General features: G+C 35.9%; 1 protein-coding gene across 5 annotated transcripts in view; it reads left to right on the top strand.

Moving 5' to 3' along the window:
- Positions 1-17,669, top strand: part of GALNT3 (polypeptide N-acetylgalactosaminyltransferase 3) — a 210,528-nt gene that overhangs the window by 19,583 nt on the left and 173,276 nt on the right. For all 5 annotated transcript variants that reach the window (XR_008546807.2, XR_008546808.2, XR_008546806.2 and 2 more), the window contains exons 2-6: positions 4,288-4,910; positions 10,163-10,335; positions 13,186-13,335; positions 15,671-15,905; positions 16,377-16,494. Coding sequence is in view for 2 of the 5 variants with exons in the window: in XM_063790537.1 (XP_063646607.1) it covers positions 4,396-4,910; positions 10,163-10,335; positions 13,186-13,335; positions 15,671-15,905; positions 16,377-16,494 (1,191 nt within the window). In the remaining 3 variants the exon portion in view is untranslated. The remainder of the gene's footprint in view (positions 1-4,287; positions 4,911-10,162; positions 10,336-13,185; positions 13,336-15,670; positions 15,906-16,376; positions 16,495-17,669) is intronic.

Raw genomic sequence — 17,669 nt, 5'->3', positions numbered from 1 at the left:
TCTCCCTATCTGTCAGTAAAATTGGAATTACAAAGGCTAGGCGCAGTAGCTCATGGCTGTAATCCCAGCACGTTGGGAGGCTGAGACAGAAGGATCCCTTGAGTTTGGGAGTTCAAGATCAGCCTGGCTGGGCAGCATAGTGAGACCTCATCTCTACAAAAAAAAAAAAAAAAAAAAAGAGAAGAAGAAGAATACTTCACAATATTGCTGGGAGAATGAGAACTTATGTATTAAATGTTATTTAATACCAGAGACCTAGTCAACATTTAACACAAGTTAAGTTTTGTTTTTGTTGTTGTTTCTGATGAAATCTTGGTCCTCTTTCTTCCTTTTTCCAGTCAATAAATTTTTCTGGGTGCCTACTATGTTATCAACATTGTGGTAAGGGCCAGAAAAACAGCCATGAATAAGATGCTATCCATGTCTCTCATGAGCTTTCCTTGACTCCTTTATCAGAAGCATCCCAAACTAAAACCTACTAATTGAATGGGTCTTTACATAGATACACATGCACTCACAATGATAGGATTACTGTCATTCTGATGAACAATTCCTCTAGTTTATGATTTATTCTAAAAAGAACTATCTTCTATCTGCGTCATTAATTCTATCCTTCTTTTCAATTCCCACCCTATCCACAAGTATGATTTCTGACATAAAATGTTTTGGGGAAACTATCACTACTGTAGAAGAATCTAGTTCTCTCATATCTTCCTATTCTGTGCTTTCTCTGAACTCTTTTTCCATGTTCTGTCAAAATATCTCAGGGAGTCCAGCTCAATTCTTCTCAAATTCCTAATTTAGCCTACTTCTAGCTACAGAAAAATTGACTGTCACTCGATAGCCCTGGGGAAGGGGATTTTTGGTAGTCCCCTCAGGAACAGAAAGGAGGTGAACACAGGTTGATGAATATCTACCTTTTGTCAAGATACAGTTAGAGGGGATGAGGTTGTAGTTCATCAACTGGGAACCACTTTCCTGTGAGACCCCAACATTTTGACCATTCTTATCTTCTGGAACCCCATAGGTGAGGTTGCTGCCCTATTATTCTGGAAGTGCCCTGAATCCTAAGCCTTAGGATCTTGAAGGCATGACTACAACTACTCTCTCTGTCAAGGTTCTCTTCTCATTTTTCACTAAAGCCCATTAGGCCAGGTCTAATGAAGTTCAGTTTTAAAGGTCAACCAACTGTTGCACATTTAACATCTCTCAAGAGTGAGATAAGATTGTAAAATTACCTCCACTTGACATGGATAATTTATCTGTGTTTTCATTTGTCTTTTTTTTTTTTTTTTTACTACCCCTCCTTCATAGGATTGGAAAAATTGGACTTTCCAGTCAGTCTCTTTTTTTCTACTCTTAAATGTAGGTATTTCTCTATCCTCTTTGTTTTACATTACATTTACCCCAAGACTGACTCAAATTTTCATCTCTACTGCAGAACTTTTTCCTAATTTCCAGTCCCATATATCTTTTTGCTCTTGGAAACTCATTTTGGAAGTTCCATTAGCATATTACATTTGCTATGTCCAAAACTGAACAAATTATCTCCTTAATTCCTACCCTGAATCTATCCTTCCTGTGTTTCTTGCCTTTGTTAATGTTATCACTTTACTCATTTGTATTAGTTTGTTCTCATGCTGCTATAAAGACTTACCAGAGACTGGATAATTTATAAAGAAAAAGAGGTTTAATGGACTCACAATTTAACATGGCTGGGGAGACCTCACAATAATGGCAGAAGGTGAAAGAAGAGCAAAGGCACGTCTTACATGATGGCAGGCAAGAGAATATGTGCAGGGGAACTCCCATTTTTAAAACCATCAGGTCTCGTGAGACTTATCCATGACCATGAAAAACAGTATGGGGGAAACCACCCCCATGATTCATTATCTCCATCTGCCCCTGCCCTTGACACATGGGGATTATTACAATTTAAGGTGAGAGTTGGGTGGGGACACAGCCAAACCATATCACCATTCATCTCCCATTCTTCCCTTTCTCTCACCAAGTCCTATTGTTTGATTCCACTTCCTGGACTCTCTTGAAATCATTCCATTCCATCCTTTGACCCACCTCATCTCATTAATATCTATCACCTTTACTGGGGCTGAAAAACTTGTGATTTTTCTAAAACATAAATTTGATTGTGGTCTTTTCTTAAAAACAGTCCTCTGCATTCCATCTATTTTGGAAAAAATTGGTAATTTCCAAATTCACTGAAAGATGCACAAGGGTTTTTATGAACTGATCTTTAACTGACCTTCAAGCCACATCAGTTGTCATTCTCTCCCTGTGCCTTCCACTTATGCTGTACTCAAGGACTGACCATGCCTTTTCTTGCTTTTATGGTTTTGCATCTGACATTCCCTCTCTATTTTCCCTCCTGTCTAACTGCCTAAAATGTACTTGTATTTCAAGATTTTGCTCAACAGTGTCATCTCTAGGAAACTTTCCTTAACATTTCTCCTGACCTTCTACATTGTTTTCCCTTTTTTTTTTTTTTTTTTTTTGAGACAGAGTCTTGTCCTGCTACCCAGGCTGGAGTGCAGTGGCACAATCATAGCCCAATGCAGCCTTCACCTCTTGAGCTCAAGCCATCCTCCCACCTCAGCCACCTGAGTAGCTGGGACTACAGGTGTGCACCACCACATTTGACTAATTTTTGTATTTTTTTGTAGGATGGGGTCTTGCTATGTTGCCCAGGCTGGTCTCGAACTCCTGGTCTCAAGTGATCCTCTGGCCTCAGCTTCCTAAAGTGTTGGGATTATAGGCATGAGCCACTGTTCCAAGCCTGTGTAGCTTTCTTAGTCTCCTGTCGTAGCACATATCACACTGCTTTGTGACTGTCCTCTGGCTTCCTATATTTCAATTCTGCTTCTTGAAGGTAAGGGCTATCTTTAATTTCTTAACCACAGCCTACCACAACATTTGACACATAATTAATTACACAACTGTCATAGTGTGGTTCTATAACTTCTTATATTCTTTTCAAAAGCTTGAGGTCATTTCATTTTTTACCTGAAATTCTTAAAGCAACCAAACCTCAGAAAGATTGGAATCTCACTTTTATGAGCAATATATGTCAGAATTGGGGTTATCTTTTGGAGCAGAAGTATCCACTCCATACTGAAAAGAATATAGAGCACTCCAATTAGAAATAGTATATAGAACTAAGTTCTGCCTATTTTGTTTATTCAGCTTAAAATTTCCTGCCAAAAGCCAGAGAATCCATCTTAGAACCTGGTTTTCTTATTTTAAATTTAGGGAGAACTTTGGAAGAGAAGTTAAAGAAGGTGTCAAAAGTTAATTTTCATTGCTATAAATGATATTTTCTTTAAAATATGTTTAGACCTTAGGAAGAACAGGCATTTTCCCTCCCCTTCGTCCGTGCAAATTTCTTGACTGGCTATGGCGGCTCATAGTATGTAATCGTTTCCTAAAAAGTCCTATTTTTCTTTTCCTTTGCTCCTGTTGTCCCATATTAGGGTTTAATAAACTTGCTGTCCTGTTCTTAGGGTCAATTGCAAGCAATATTTTATCAAACCAAATTCTGCTTTTTTAACTTTATGACTTCTATAGGCTCCCTACAGACACTTCAAGTAAAGCTAATGAATTCTCTTTTTACTATTAGATCTTGTATTTCTGTGAGCTATTAAAACTAGCTGTTATATAACAACAAATTAAATGCTGTTGATTTTCTTGTTTTTAGGGGTTCCTTCAGGATTCACAAGTACTATTGGGTTGGAAAATCTGGGAGAATAATAGTTTACTTACTGATGAAACTGCTGTATTATCATTCATTAAGCTGGAGTAGATCACAGTTTGAGGGTAAACTACATAAAATGAAGGCCACTATTTTAGATGGATGCCTAATAGTACTTATCAGTATACCCTTACTTCCTTATGGAGCTCTCTTTTTTGTAATTTATTTAACGAGGTCCTTTGATTCCTTGGTTATCAAGTGAAGATATTCTTTTTTAACTCAAAATATATTTATAAAATTAATTTTATACATAGTATATAGTGGATATTAGAGTTTAAAAAGAATGTATTTTTTAATGGAGAGGAATATCAATATTTTTGCAACCCCAATAAATTGTAGTAAATTGTAACAATTATTTTCTTCCAAAAGTGTAATTTTCTTGAGGACAAGATATCTTTGTATTCTCATTAACCATAAGAGTACATTGGTAGCTTATGTTCAGTTGTTGGTTAAATGAATGAATTGAGCCATGCCGGTAGGACTGAATAGCTACTAATACCATCGATCATTTCTGTTTATAGGTACTACCATTAAAGATACCTTCTTCTCAGCAAATCTATGATAAAAAATACAAGTAACAGAAGAAGAAATAACTGTTATTTGTCAAGTGACAAGCTTTTAATGTTAGAATGGCTCACCTAAAGCGACTAGTAAAATTACACTTTAAAAGACATTACCATAAAAAGTTCTGGAAGCTTGGTGCAGTAATTTTTTTCTTTATAATAGTTTTGGTTTTAATGCAAAGAGAAGTAAGTGTTCAATATTCCAAAGAGGAATCAAGGATGGAAAGGAATATGAAAAACAAAAACAAGATGTTGGATTTAATGCTAGAAGCTGTAAACAATATTAAGGATGCCATGCCAAAAATGCAAATAGGAGCACCTGTCAGGCAAAACATTGATGCTGGTGAGAGACCTTGTTTGCAAGGATATTATACAGCAGCAGAATTGAAGCCTGTCCTTGACCGTCCACCTCAGGATTCAAATGCACCTGGTGCTTCTGGTAAAGCATTCAAGACAACTAATTTAAGTGTTGAAGAGCAAAAGGAAAAGGAACGTGGGGAAGCTAAACACTGCTTTAATGCTTTCGCAAGTGACAGGATTTCTTTGCACCGAGATCTTGGACCAGACACTCGACCTCCTGAGTATGTTGAAGAATATTTATTGTTTATTCTTTATCACCAGGCTTTGCAGGGGAGAGAGGGGTGAGCTAAGGAAGTTATCTGTTTTTTAGCTACTCTAAGGCAGAAAATCAGCAAATACTGTTTATTTAACCTGTTGTATTTATTTTTTGCTTATAATGATTGAGGCTACATATCCCTATTTATGCTTGGTGAGGCAGTGCAGATATGAAAAGTTATTAGCTTGGAAATTAGAAAACTGAATTCTAGATCTGACTGCTATCCGCAAGGAAATTCTTTATTCCTAAATACTGTGGTTTTCTCATCTATTTAGGGGGAATTATTGGACAATTTGTATAGGAAGTAGAAGGTAGAGGAATTGTTTCCATTTCTCTGTATTTCTTTAGAATAGAAATGTTTAAAAACATGCCAAGATTTTGGAACTGTTGGATAATATTTTATATATGTGTAAAGCAATTCACAGACTTTGTGATTACTTTGACTCAAAGTTTTTGAGTACCTAATTATATTTCAGAATGCCCTATTTTTTGTAAACAATCCCAAGTAGCTGGGATTACAGGCGCCCGCCACCACAGCTGGCTAATTTTTTGTATTTTTAGTAGAAAGGGGGTTTCACCATGTTGCCCAGGCTGGTCTTGAACTCCTGACCTCAGGTGATCCATCTGCCTTGGCCTCCCAAAGTGCTGGGAGTACAGTCATGAGCCATTGCGCCCGGCCCACCCTCAGCAGATTATTTATTTATTATTATTATTATTATTATTATTTTGAGATGGAGTCTTTCTCTTTCACTGAGGCTGGAGTACAGTAGTGTGATCTCGGCTCACTGCAACCTCTGCCTCCCGGGTTCAAGCGATTCTCCAGTGTCGGGCTCCCGAGTAGCTGGGACTACAGGCGTGTGGCACCACATCCGGCTAATTTTTGTATTTTTAATAGAGACAGGGTTTCACCATGTTGGCCAGGCTGGTCTCGAACTCCTGACCTCAAGTGATCCGCCCACCTCGGCCTCCCAAAGTGCTGGGATTACAGGCGTGAGCCACTGCACCCAGCCCCTCAGTAAGTTTTTAAGTGTACAAGATAGGCCAGGTTTGGTGGCTCACACCTGTAATCCCAGCACTTTGGGAGGCCGAGGAGGGCAGATCAGCTGAGGTCAGGAGTTTGAGAGCAGCCTGGCCAACATGGTGAAACCCCGTCTCTATTAAAAATACAAAAATTAGCCGGACAGGGTGCCGTGTGCCTGTAGTCCCAGCTACTGGGGAGCCTGACGCTGGAGAATTGCTTGAACCTGGGGGGCAGAGGTTGAAGTGAGCGGAGATCCGTGCCATTGCACTCCAGCCTGGGCGACAAGAACGAAACTCCATCTCCAAAAAAAAAAAAAAAAAGAGTACAAGATAAGCAAACTGGAAGCAAACAATGCCTGTGTATTTTGCTTTGCTTTCTGGATATTAGAGAATTACATTTGGCAGTGAACTTGAAGATAACTTTTGGTCTATTGTTTCACTCAGGTTTTTCTAGATTTAGGATTATCAATACCGGATCCAAGTATATGAGTCCCTTAACATTGAAACTGTGTAGCTTAGATTTCTGTTGAGCTATTCTAATCTGATTGATTCAAGTTTAAGTTGCTCATAATTTTTAAATGAATGTGTAAAGAAACTAATATCTATAAAATATTCTAGCTGATATAACAAGGCACATTATAGTTCCTTTTATACAGTAATAGATTAGAATGCAGTATTGCACTTTACTGACTTGAGGAGAGGTTTTGATTGAAAAGTAATCTACATTAAAAATCAATAATCATGATTTTTATTCTTTTGACATGACAATCAGTGACAGCTCAAAATGAGCTTTTTTTCTCCCAATATAGCATTAAGAAGCTGCAATAATTTTCAATAATGTTAATCGCTAAGTAAGTGAAAAATAAGTAAGCACATTAACAACATTTTTTGGTAGGAGTGAAGATTTAATTATTTCTTACTTTGGACAGGGTTTTGTACAGGTGGTAAAGATTTGTTTTTTGACTTCGTGATCTGCCCGCCTTGGCCTCCCAAAGTGCTGGGATTAAAGGCATGAGCTACCATGCCTGGCCTGGCCAACATGGTGAAACCTCATCTCTACTAAAAATACATAAATTAGGTGGGCATGGTGATGTGCGCCTGTAGTCCCAGCTACTTGGGAGGCTGAGGCAGGAGAATCACTTGAACCTGGGAAGCGGAGGTTGCAGTGAGCCGAGATTGCACCATTGCACTCCAGCCTGGTGACAGAGCAAGACTCTGTCTCAAAAAAAAAAAAAAAAAAAGATGTGTTTTTTACTTTGAATGTAACCAGTATCAGCAAATAACACATTTTCTGAAGAACTGCTAATGTTTTCCATGCTCATTAGAAATATAGACCTAGTTTCTTCCAAAGCCAGATGGTCATGTGACTGATAATTTAAGCATGTTTCTATGTGCCAGGTTTTTCAAATGGTTTGACTGGAATGATACAGTCACTTGGGCAAGTTATTTTAATTGCACTATTTTAAATATGTAAAACAATTTTCAAAGCATACATTTAACATGTTGTTTCAAAATGAATGGGGTTTATGAAATTATATTGTGAAATTTTATTACTTGTATTGATATAACATGACATTTTAACTTGATATTGGTAATTATCAGTTAAGCAAATAAATCCTAGTTTAAACTGACGGAAAATCTTGCAAGATTAAAGTGATAACATTTTACTAGTATGAATTTTTGTGAAATTTCATACTTTAAATCTTCAAAACCATTTTATAATTATCGATTAATACTATATTAATTAACCACATAGCAAATAAAGGTAGGAAAAAAATCTTATACTCAGAATTTCACTTTCTCCTCAAAATGCTTATAACAAATCATAGGTTTCCTCTTTTTTTTTCTTTAAAAATAAAATACCACAATATGGAATTTTTCATAATTTTTACTTCTAGTTTATGTTGGTTATAAACTTTTATGGGTTCAAAATATAAGCTTATATTTAGTCATTTATTTCTGTGTAGTTGTGGTTCAAGTGTGTATATTAATAGTTTGTGTTTGAGCTTTTTAATTAATTGGTAGTTTATCCAAAATTCAATTTAGAATAAATAATTTGTTTTTATTTATGAATGATGAAGAAGGTGCTTATTTTTTCCGCCCATGCACCTGTATCATGCTTTGAAATCATGAAGAAACTGAAGAGCAATGCCACTTTCACTCAGAATCCATCCTCTCCTTTTTCTAATCCGTTGTTGACATCTTCTCTTGATATTTTACCCCAATCCAACTCCTTTTTTTAATCACTACAAATAATCCATTCTAAAGACTTGCTGTTAAAAAAGCGTATCAGAGACATTCCTATTGAGGTATGACTATGAAAGTAATTAATGGGATAATTTGTGTATCTTTTTTTAGGGCAGTTTTCTCAGGCCCCTAATATCACACTGGAGGCTACAGTTTCCCCATTGGCCCTGGCAGAGGAACTGAAGGGTGTTGGGCTCTTATCTCCATGAGTAAATGATTTACTTCCTTATCTTTGTGTTTGAGCAGCACTGTTTAATTGTTCACACACTGTATTTACTGTGCCTTTTGACTGTAAGGGAGGATTTCATAGTCTGTTGTCCAAAATTGTACAGCCATTTATGGTTTTTAAGTGACCTTAAAGACATAGTTGCTTTATTTGCTTATCTTTCCCATAAACCTCACACAGTTTTATTTTATGTCCCAGTGACTTGAAGCCCTCTCCTATATGTTCTTTCATTTAATCCTCACCTCCATTCAGCAGGCTTGGCACTGTGGTTATCTCTACATCTCTAGCCTCAAAGGCTGGAGACTATGCAGACTCACCTGCACCCCAGTGGCTTAATATGAAGATATTTTTCATTGAGGAAAGACATTCCTATACAAATGAATTTGAGATCAATTTATAACTAATGTTTTTAGCTAATGGATAGTAGTACCACTAATCAGTCAAGGGCACTTAGGGTCTCTCTCCCTGTGCCCAATCAATGTTTTAGATGGTGACATGAGCACAGGACTTTTAACATGGATTTAGGTCTTTATTTAGATCTTTATTTCTATGTATTTTTTAAAGGGTTTTTTTAAACGCTAGTCTTATTTAATAGTAGATCAAATTATTGGAGCAAAATCTTTAACACATGGCAAATGGCAGTACTTAATAAGTATTTGCTGAATGATGAACATCATAAAAACATAGGTTTAGGCTGGACATGATGGCTCACCCCTATAATCCCACCACTATGGGAGGCTTAGGCAGGAAGATTGCTTGAGGTCAGGAGTTCAAGACCAGCCTGGGCAACATCACAGACTGTCTCTATTTTAAATAAAAATAAGAACATAGGTTTTACAATAAAGCTATTTTTTCCCTTTTGATTCTGTGTACAGATTAAGTAAATTGATTCAATAAACCTAGGAAATACTTAAGAAACCTATATTACATACTTAGGTAAATATCTAATTAAAGATAATCTTTATAAAAATGATTTAATATTGTGGGCACAGTGGCACACGTCTGTAATCCCAGCACTTTGGGAGGCCGAGGCGGGTGGATCACAAGGTCAGGTGATCAAGACCATCCTGGCTAACATGGTAAAACCCCGTCTCTACAAAAAATACCAAAAATTAGCCGGGTGTGGTGGTGGGCGCCTGTAGTCCCAGCTACTCGGGAGCTGAGGCAGGAGAAATGCGTGAACCTGGGAGGTGAAGCTTGCAGTGAGCCGAGATTGCGCCACTGCACTCCAGCCTGGGCGACAGAGTGAGACTCCATAAAAAAAAAAAAAAAAAAAAAAAAAATTAATAAAGTGGTACAATTTTTAAAGTTGCAAATATGAAAAATGAATGATTTCTGCATGAAATAAGAAAAATTTGGTTTTTATTTGAGCAATTATAAGGATTTGTCATTTTTACATGCTGTCTCATTGTAGGTTATTTTCATTATTTAAAATGTTATTTGCATTTAAAATTATATTGTTGAGAAAGCTATAATAACATGTTGTAATCCTTGATATGTTGTCATCTCTGTTGGTAGACATCATCTCTGGGTGAGTGATTTGCTTGTAAAAAAATTGTTTTGATTTATTTACATTTTATATAGCATTGAGATTATATTACATAGAAGAAAACTATCCTTTTTCAGTGATAAAGATTCAATAATGATAATGTTAGCAATGGTATAGCTGTGAAATAAAATAATAAAATTTGTAATTGTTTTTCTACTTCTCTGACTTCTTCTAGATGTATTGAACAAAAATTTAAGCGCTGCCCTCCCCTGCCCACCACCAGTGTCATAATAGTTTTTCATAATGAAGCGTGGTCCACGTTGCTTAGAACTGTCCACAGTGTGCTCTATTCTTCACCTGCAATACTGCTGAAGGAAATCATTTTGGTAGATGACGCTAGTGTAGATGGTAAGAAAGCACATGCAAATTAGATTGTTTCCCAAATCCGTATGGTGGTATCTACAGTCTACTTGGTTATGTGGTGCTCTCTGTATGCCATCTCAGAGCTTGAATATAATAGTTTGGATAGTGGGTATGGTGAATGAAATTAGAATCCAAGGATGGACATATTCAAATATTTTCAAATGCAGAAATGTATGAAACACCATTATTCATAACTATGTAGTCCTCAATGTGAGACTGTTACTGTAAGGCATAGAGGTTAAGAGCACAGACTTGAGCCTTTGAGTCAGGCTGCCTTGATTTGAATCCCAGCTCTTTTCCTAACCAACTATATGACTAGGGCAAGTTACTCAACCTCTCTGCTGTGACTTATCAGCAAAATGGGAATAATGCCATATTTCATTAAATATATTATGTGTTGTTAATTTATAAATCACTAGAGAAAACCCACAGCTAATTAAACTTAACATGCCATTGATTATAAGAAATTGATTATAAGAAGAATCCAATTGTGTAGCTTAAAATTGAGGAAATACAGAACTAGTACATAATTTCTAGAGTTGTTTTAAAGACTAAATGAGTTAATATAGATAATATATCAATAAATAATATAAATGAATAGTTAAAAATCACTAAAGAGTCACCATGTTCTATTTTATTTTGGTGTTCTTAAATATTCCAATATTACTTACAATGTTAGCCAAATTCTTTAGTACATTTCCACTTAAAATTGGAAGTCAAATACTAAATTACACATTTTAAATTGGAATCACAAGGCTAATTTAACAAATACTCTAACTTGTAAATTTTCAAACATCATAAGTATTTTAAATATTGTGTCAAACAGATACATATTATTTCAATGATTACAAAATTTATTCCTTAATAAATCCAAGTTTGGAGTTAGATTCCTGAAGGTCAGATGTCTCATTTTATCCTCCCAGCAATGTCTTGTGATGGTGAGTCCGATTATCCTCATCTTAAAGAAACTGAGGCGCAGAAAAGGTAAAATTCCTTGCCCAAGGTCACACAGCTAAAAGTAATTGTGCCATAAAGTGAAATCAGGGCATCTGATTTCATGTAGCTTTCTGTTCTTAACCTCCCAAATAAAGGGTGTGCATGGGAGCTAAATTTAGGGTGCAGATATAAATTTATGGGAAGTTCATATGTTGTGGTTAAGTAAATTTTTTTTTAACAAATTCCAACAGTGAGAGGGTATATTGAAGCAATCTGTAGTAACTCCATTTAAAATAATTCTAACCAAGAATGTTGAAATTTTTACAAGCCTCTTAAAACAGAAAATGTTTATGATTATATATTTAAGATGAGTTACAATTCTGCTTGTCTTTCTGAGAATTATTTCTGAGGTAGTTAGAAGGTGTTAAAAGCTTAATCTGAGAATTATTTTGAGATAGTTAGAAGGTGTTAAAAAGTTAATCTATTACTCTGAGACAACAGTGTTTAGATAGATTTATTTTTCTACAAGGGTTGTTCCTGCACTTTCCTCTCTTATGAATGTTTAAGCTTTAAATAAGCAGCTCTCTTAACTGAACCACTGGAGAATTGAAAAAAAGGTTATATTATCACAGATAAAGTCAAAGTCATCTGCATTTGCTTCTAAAATCTGGCAGAAGCAAACTTTTGCCCCAGGACATTTATTGATTTTCTTAACATTCCCAAATTTTTTGAGGCTATGTTTTGGGCCCAAGAAGGCTGCTTGAAGAACTGCATTTTGTACTCAATAAGAAATCAAAAATTTAATTGTGAAAAACAGGCTTAAGAAGTTGTTTCAGAATATGAACAGCTGGGCTCAGTGGCTCAACCTGTAATCCCAGCATTTTGGGAGGCTGAGGCCTGCAAATAGCTTGAGTTCAGGAGTTCCAGACCAGCCTGGGCAACATGATGAAACCCCGTCTCTAAAAAAAAAAAAAAAAGAAAAGAAAAGAAAAGAAAACTTAGCTGGGCGTGTTGGAGCATGCCTGCGGTCCCAGCTACTTGGGAAGCTGAGGAAACTGCTTGCAGCCCAGAGGCGGAGGTTGCAGTGAGTTGTTCCACTGCACTCCACCCTGGGCGACAGAGCAAGACCTTGTCTCAAAACAAAACCAGACAAAAAAAAAAAACACTGGATTGACATTTGTTAATAACTTTTTTAAAACCTATGATCTCAAATTTTGCTTATTACAAACCTTATCCAATTTGGTATATTGAATATCTTAAAGTATATACCCAATACTAAAATTTGCCTGTTTCATATTTTACTAAATAAAACTCTGTCAGGAGACTCCAAAGCTCTCGCAAATTTTTCTGCTGACTCTGTGTAGGAATCGTCCCAAACTGCTATAGCCGTGGACTTTCTGACGTGGCTCAACATTTTGGTGTTAAATTATTTTGATCCTTGCTTAAATATCAGAGGTCTTTTGATATTTGACATTTTTCTTTAAGATTTCCAGATTTAAATACCAATTTCAAAGCACTGAATATCTTTTTGGCCAAATTCCATATCTTTCACTCTTGTAGTCAGTCTTCTCAGACCTCTAAATGAGTCTTTTGAACGGCTAGGGTTGACTCCATTTGAAGTTTCTCACTTCCCTCCAAACACATTATATTTATTGATAGGAAGTGTACAGAATAAGTATGCATTACAGTGTTTTGTGTTACAGTAGTGATAATTTGCATAGCTAGCCTTTTTCGCCAGTAAGGAGTTAAAGATAAAATTTTCATTTTACTGGAAGGACACATGCAACTGTTAAGATTATGAATTTGGAAGGATCATTGCTCTGTGGTTTCATTAGCTTTCATAAGCTATATATGAAAATGCATTTAGAAAGAATTAACCCTGATTTTTTTTCCTTACAGAGTACTTACATGATAAACTAGATGAATATGTAAAGCAATTTTCTATAGTAAAAATAGTCAGACAAAGAGAAAGAAAAGGTCTGATCACTGCTCGGTTGCTAGGAGCAACAGTCGCAACAGCTGAAACGCTCACATTTTTAGATGCTCACTGTAAGTATATATGTATGGATATGGTTGTAACATTTTCCCTCCCTCTGCCTCTAATTTAAAAGGTAAGGAAGTCTTTTCTTTTCTAAATGCCTAATTGCATTTTCTTTAACAGCGTTTTCAACTGGCGATTATAGCAATGACAGCCCAAGCAGATAACAGCTCTGTGGAGAAAATTCCTTTCACTTATGCAGAATTCTTATCTCCTTTTGTGTTTAAGTTTCCTCAACTTCAATGTTCTTCAGTTACTAGCTGTTCCAGCCAGTTATCCTTGCCTCTTTTTTTTTTTCCATGTTTCTTTTCTGTTAAAAAAAAAAAGTGTTTTTTTTGTTTGTTTGTTTTCTTGATTCCCACACTTTAAAGTGAATGAAAGCTTATTTACTATTTAAATGTAGCCGGGCATGGTGGCTCATTCCCGTAATCCCAGCACTTTGGGAGGCCGGCGTTGGTGAATCATTTGAGGTCAGGAGTTCAAGATCAGCCTGGCCAACAAGGTGAAACCCTGTCTCTACTAAAAATACAAAAATTAGCCAGGCATGGTGACGTGTGCCTATAATTCCAGCTACTAGGGAGACTGAGGAATGGGAATCGCTTGAACCTGGGAGGCAGAGGTTGCAGTGAGCTGAGAGTGTGCCACTGCACTCTAGCCTGGGCGGCAGAGTGACACTCCGTTTCAAAATGAATGAATGAATGAATGAATGAATGAGTGCATGTAATCCACCCTATCATTAAACTTCGTCCTAGTACTGCTGCTTTTTTAATATTTTAGTTTGTGTGTGTGTGTGTGTGTTTTTAAATTTGCAGACTCCTTGGCATAAAAAGGAGTCTGCGAATTTTCAATAAAACCACAAAACCAAAATATGTTTATATATATACTTTTTATGCCAGGTTAGGGGTGCCACATCCCATCTTCTTTGGTATCCCTTACATAAATATTGTCAATTTTTGTTTGACTTTGCTGCTGTTGGTTTTTCTTTGTACTTTAATTATTTTCAGAGTCAAAGTTTGTGAAGTATTTAGAAAGCACTTTTAGAGTCAATGTGTCATATGCATGCTAGTTATTACTAAAATGTCATTTTGTCCCTTGAGCTCTGAGTTTAGTGGGCTATACTTTGTATGAGTGTCTAGCTTTGAATTGGCCAGTGCTTAGGTTATGTTTCACCCAATTACTAGTTTTGAGCACACACCGATTATTACAGAAGGGCTTTTGGATGTGCTTGGGTTGCTTAGAGCCATCACATTCAGTTCTCTTTTAATACCAGACATTTAGAAAATGAAGAGAACACTAAAGGTAATGCTAGAGAGGTGCTTTAAAAAGGAAAATACCATCCTCTGGTATTTCTTCTCCTTGTTCAAAATTACAATAAGATCATACTGGACATTCTTACCCACTACCCACTGGGTGGATATGTCTGACGGTCCTCCCGGACCATGACTGCCAAATACTGCTTTGTGGGGAGCCCAGAATAGGACAGCACATGCATTGGCTGAACTTGCTGTGTGTTATATAAAACAACCTGGCCTGTGACCAGGGCCTAGACCTATCATGACATGAAACTCCTTGGCCCTCCCTTTATATTAGGTCTGGGGCAGCTTTGAATGGTCCTTCTTCTACAGTTGCTAAAATCGGAATTTATACTGACTCCTTATTTTCTCCTAAGACCCAGTCAGATAAATGAAAATTTCAATTACTGTACCTTATTCAGGGAGATACGAGTTTAAATAAATCAGAACACATTTAGGACCAGGTAATGTGGAACAGCAAAAAGCTACCTTTGACTCATAGGCCATTTTAACACATCATCTAAACTTTAAATACGCTGGTGTTATTTTGCATCTTTTGTAGAAGAAAGAAGGTCATCATCTGTAGGGGAATTTTTCTAACTGTACTGAACTTTTTTCACCTTTTTCATCCTACCCTCATCTCATCACAATAAACCTTTAAAAAATCTCCCCTTCTGGAGATCTATTGTACAACGTGGTGACTGTAATTAATAATAATATATTGTCTACTCAAAAATTGCTAAGAGTAGATCTCAGATGTTCTTACCACCCGCTCCATAAGCCGATAAGGTGATGGATATGTTAATTAGCTTGATTGCAAAAATCATTTTACAATGTATACATATATAAACACTATGATATACACTGTAAATATATAGAATTTTTATTTGTTATATCTCAATAAATCTGAGGAAGAAAGAAATCTCCATTATATACATGTTCAAAACACAAATTGACTCTGTTATTCTCATTTCTCTGTAAACCTTCACCTAAATAACTAAAGAAAGAAACTTCAATGTTTTTATTGAATTAATTAAAATTCTGTTCCCTCCAGGTGAGTGTTTCTATGGTTGGCTAGAACCTCTGTTGGCCAGAATAGCTGAGAACTACACGGCTGTCGTAAGTCCAGATATTGCATCCATAGATCTGAACACGTTTGAATTCAACAAACCTTCTCCTTATGGAAGTAACCATAACCGTGGAAATTTTGACTGGAGTCTTTCATTTGGCTGGGAGTCGCTTCCTGATCATGAGAAGCAAAGAAGGAAAGATGAAACCTACCCAATTAAGTAAGATGATTGCTCTCAGAGTCTTATATTTACACCCTATACCATACATTGAATATGTACACACTGTTTGCTTTATAGCAATTGCCTCTGAGGTAATTGATAAAGAACACACATATTCTATATAAAGAGAATCTAAAAGTCATTCATTTATGTACTTGCTTATACATGATGTTGCTGAGTAAGAGGTAGCAGTGAGTGAGCTCTTATGTCTTCCTCATCAATCATTACTTAAAAATCGTAAAACATGGTTAGGAGAAGACATTTAAGTTTACTCCAATGGGAGAGGACACGAAGTACTCCCCCCGACCCCAAAAATCTTGACTTTGAAGATAGCATTTCTAGTTTTTATTAATCTGAATAAAAGCTTTGAAAATGTGATATGGCTTTAATTTTTTAATTTCAGTTCTTAAAATATGCTGTTTTATCTTGTTTAGTTTTTATAACAAAATTTGACAATGGATTATTTTTCAGAACACCCACTTTTGCAGGAGGACTTTTTTCCATATCAAAAGAATATTTTGAGTATATTGGAAGTTATGATGAAGAAATGGAAATCTGGGGAGGTGAAAATATAGAAATGTCTTTCAGAGTAAGTTTATGGAAATTAAATATAGCAGATATATTAAACAATGAAATATATTGTGTTCTAATCGGCTGGTACATATGATTACAGATGTGTGCACTCTACTTTTTGTGCTTTCTGAAACTTAACTGCTGGAAATTTTGGAATAAGAATATTTTCTTTTAATATGTAACTTAATATATTTATTCATTGTTGCCAATGTAACAAGAGGAATCAGTTAAACTCCTGTGTCCAGGCAGGAACACCAATTAATGCACTTGTAGCTACTGAATTCCAGCCAAGATAAATATAATTAAATCTAGTGCTTCAGGAAATGAGTTGATCATCAGGGGAGTTAGAATGGAAAAACATTTATGAATAATTTTAAAGGACATTGGACTTAACTGTTTGGAATGAATGAGCTGGATTTTTTCTATACATATTATAAGTCAATATAAAAAAAGGCTTTGGGTAGACTCCGTATGTACCTTATGTATTTGATTTCATGAGTTTCATTTTCTGCAGTAACTTTATCATTCATTTTTCATCTCTTAGGCTGGAATGTAGTGGAAAAAGAACTGAACTAGGAGTTAGAAGATTTAAGTTTTGGCTCTGGCTCCATCACATACTGGCAGTGATGATCTTAGCCAAGTTTGAACTGCTTATGGTGGGGTCTTGTTTATTCGTTTCAGTATTTCCAACCCCTAGCACGTGTTGGGTCACAAGCACAGTTTGTTGAATTGAACATATCACTGAGTCTTCTCATTTGTTCAAGAAAGAAAGGAGAGAAAGAGATTTGTAATCACTTGCTCTACTACAAGCACATAGTATTAAATATGACTTATTTTCTGATTCTTTGCTTGGTAACTATGGCAGAGTCAATTATTAAGATATTTAAGTGAAAAGGCATTGATTTCATGATTTGCCATTTTATTTAGCATTAATGCAAATAAGGGTTTTTTTTTTGACGTTTTATCTCTAAATTGGCATGAATTTTTAAATAATCATCCTCTACTTTGCAAGTTCAGTAGAATGATCATTGGTAATAATAGCCATCTGGAATTGTTTTCTTGGTTACAAAATTGAATATACAAGAGATAAATAGGGTCTGAGTCCACTTATATCCAAGCTTTGAAGAGAAACTCTAGTTTAAGTGAAGTGACTATGTCAGTAGTTCAGACAGAAGTCAAATGCATAAGAGC

Source organism: Pan troglodytes, chromosome 13 (genome assembly GCF_028858775.2).
Source record: "Pan troglodytes isolate AG18354 chromosome 13, NHGRI_mPanTro3-v2.0_pri, whole genome shotgun sequence".
NCBI classification, from domain to species: domain Eukaryota; kingdom Metazoa; phylum Chordata; class Mammalia; order Primates; family Hominidae; genus Pan; species Pan troglodytes.
Note: the sequence above shows the minus strand (reverse complement) of the source record. Positions and strands in the feature narration are given on the sequence as shown.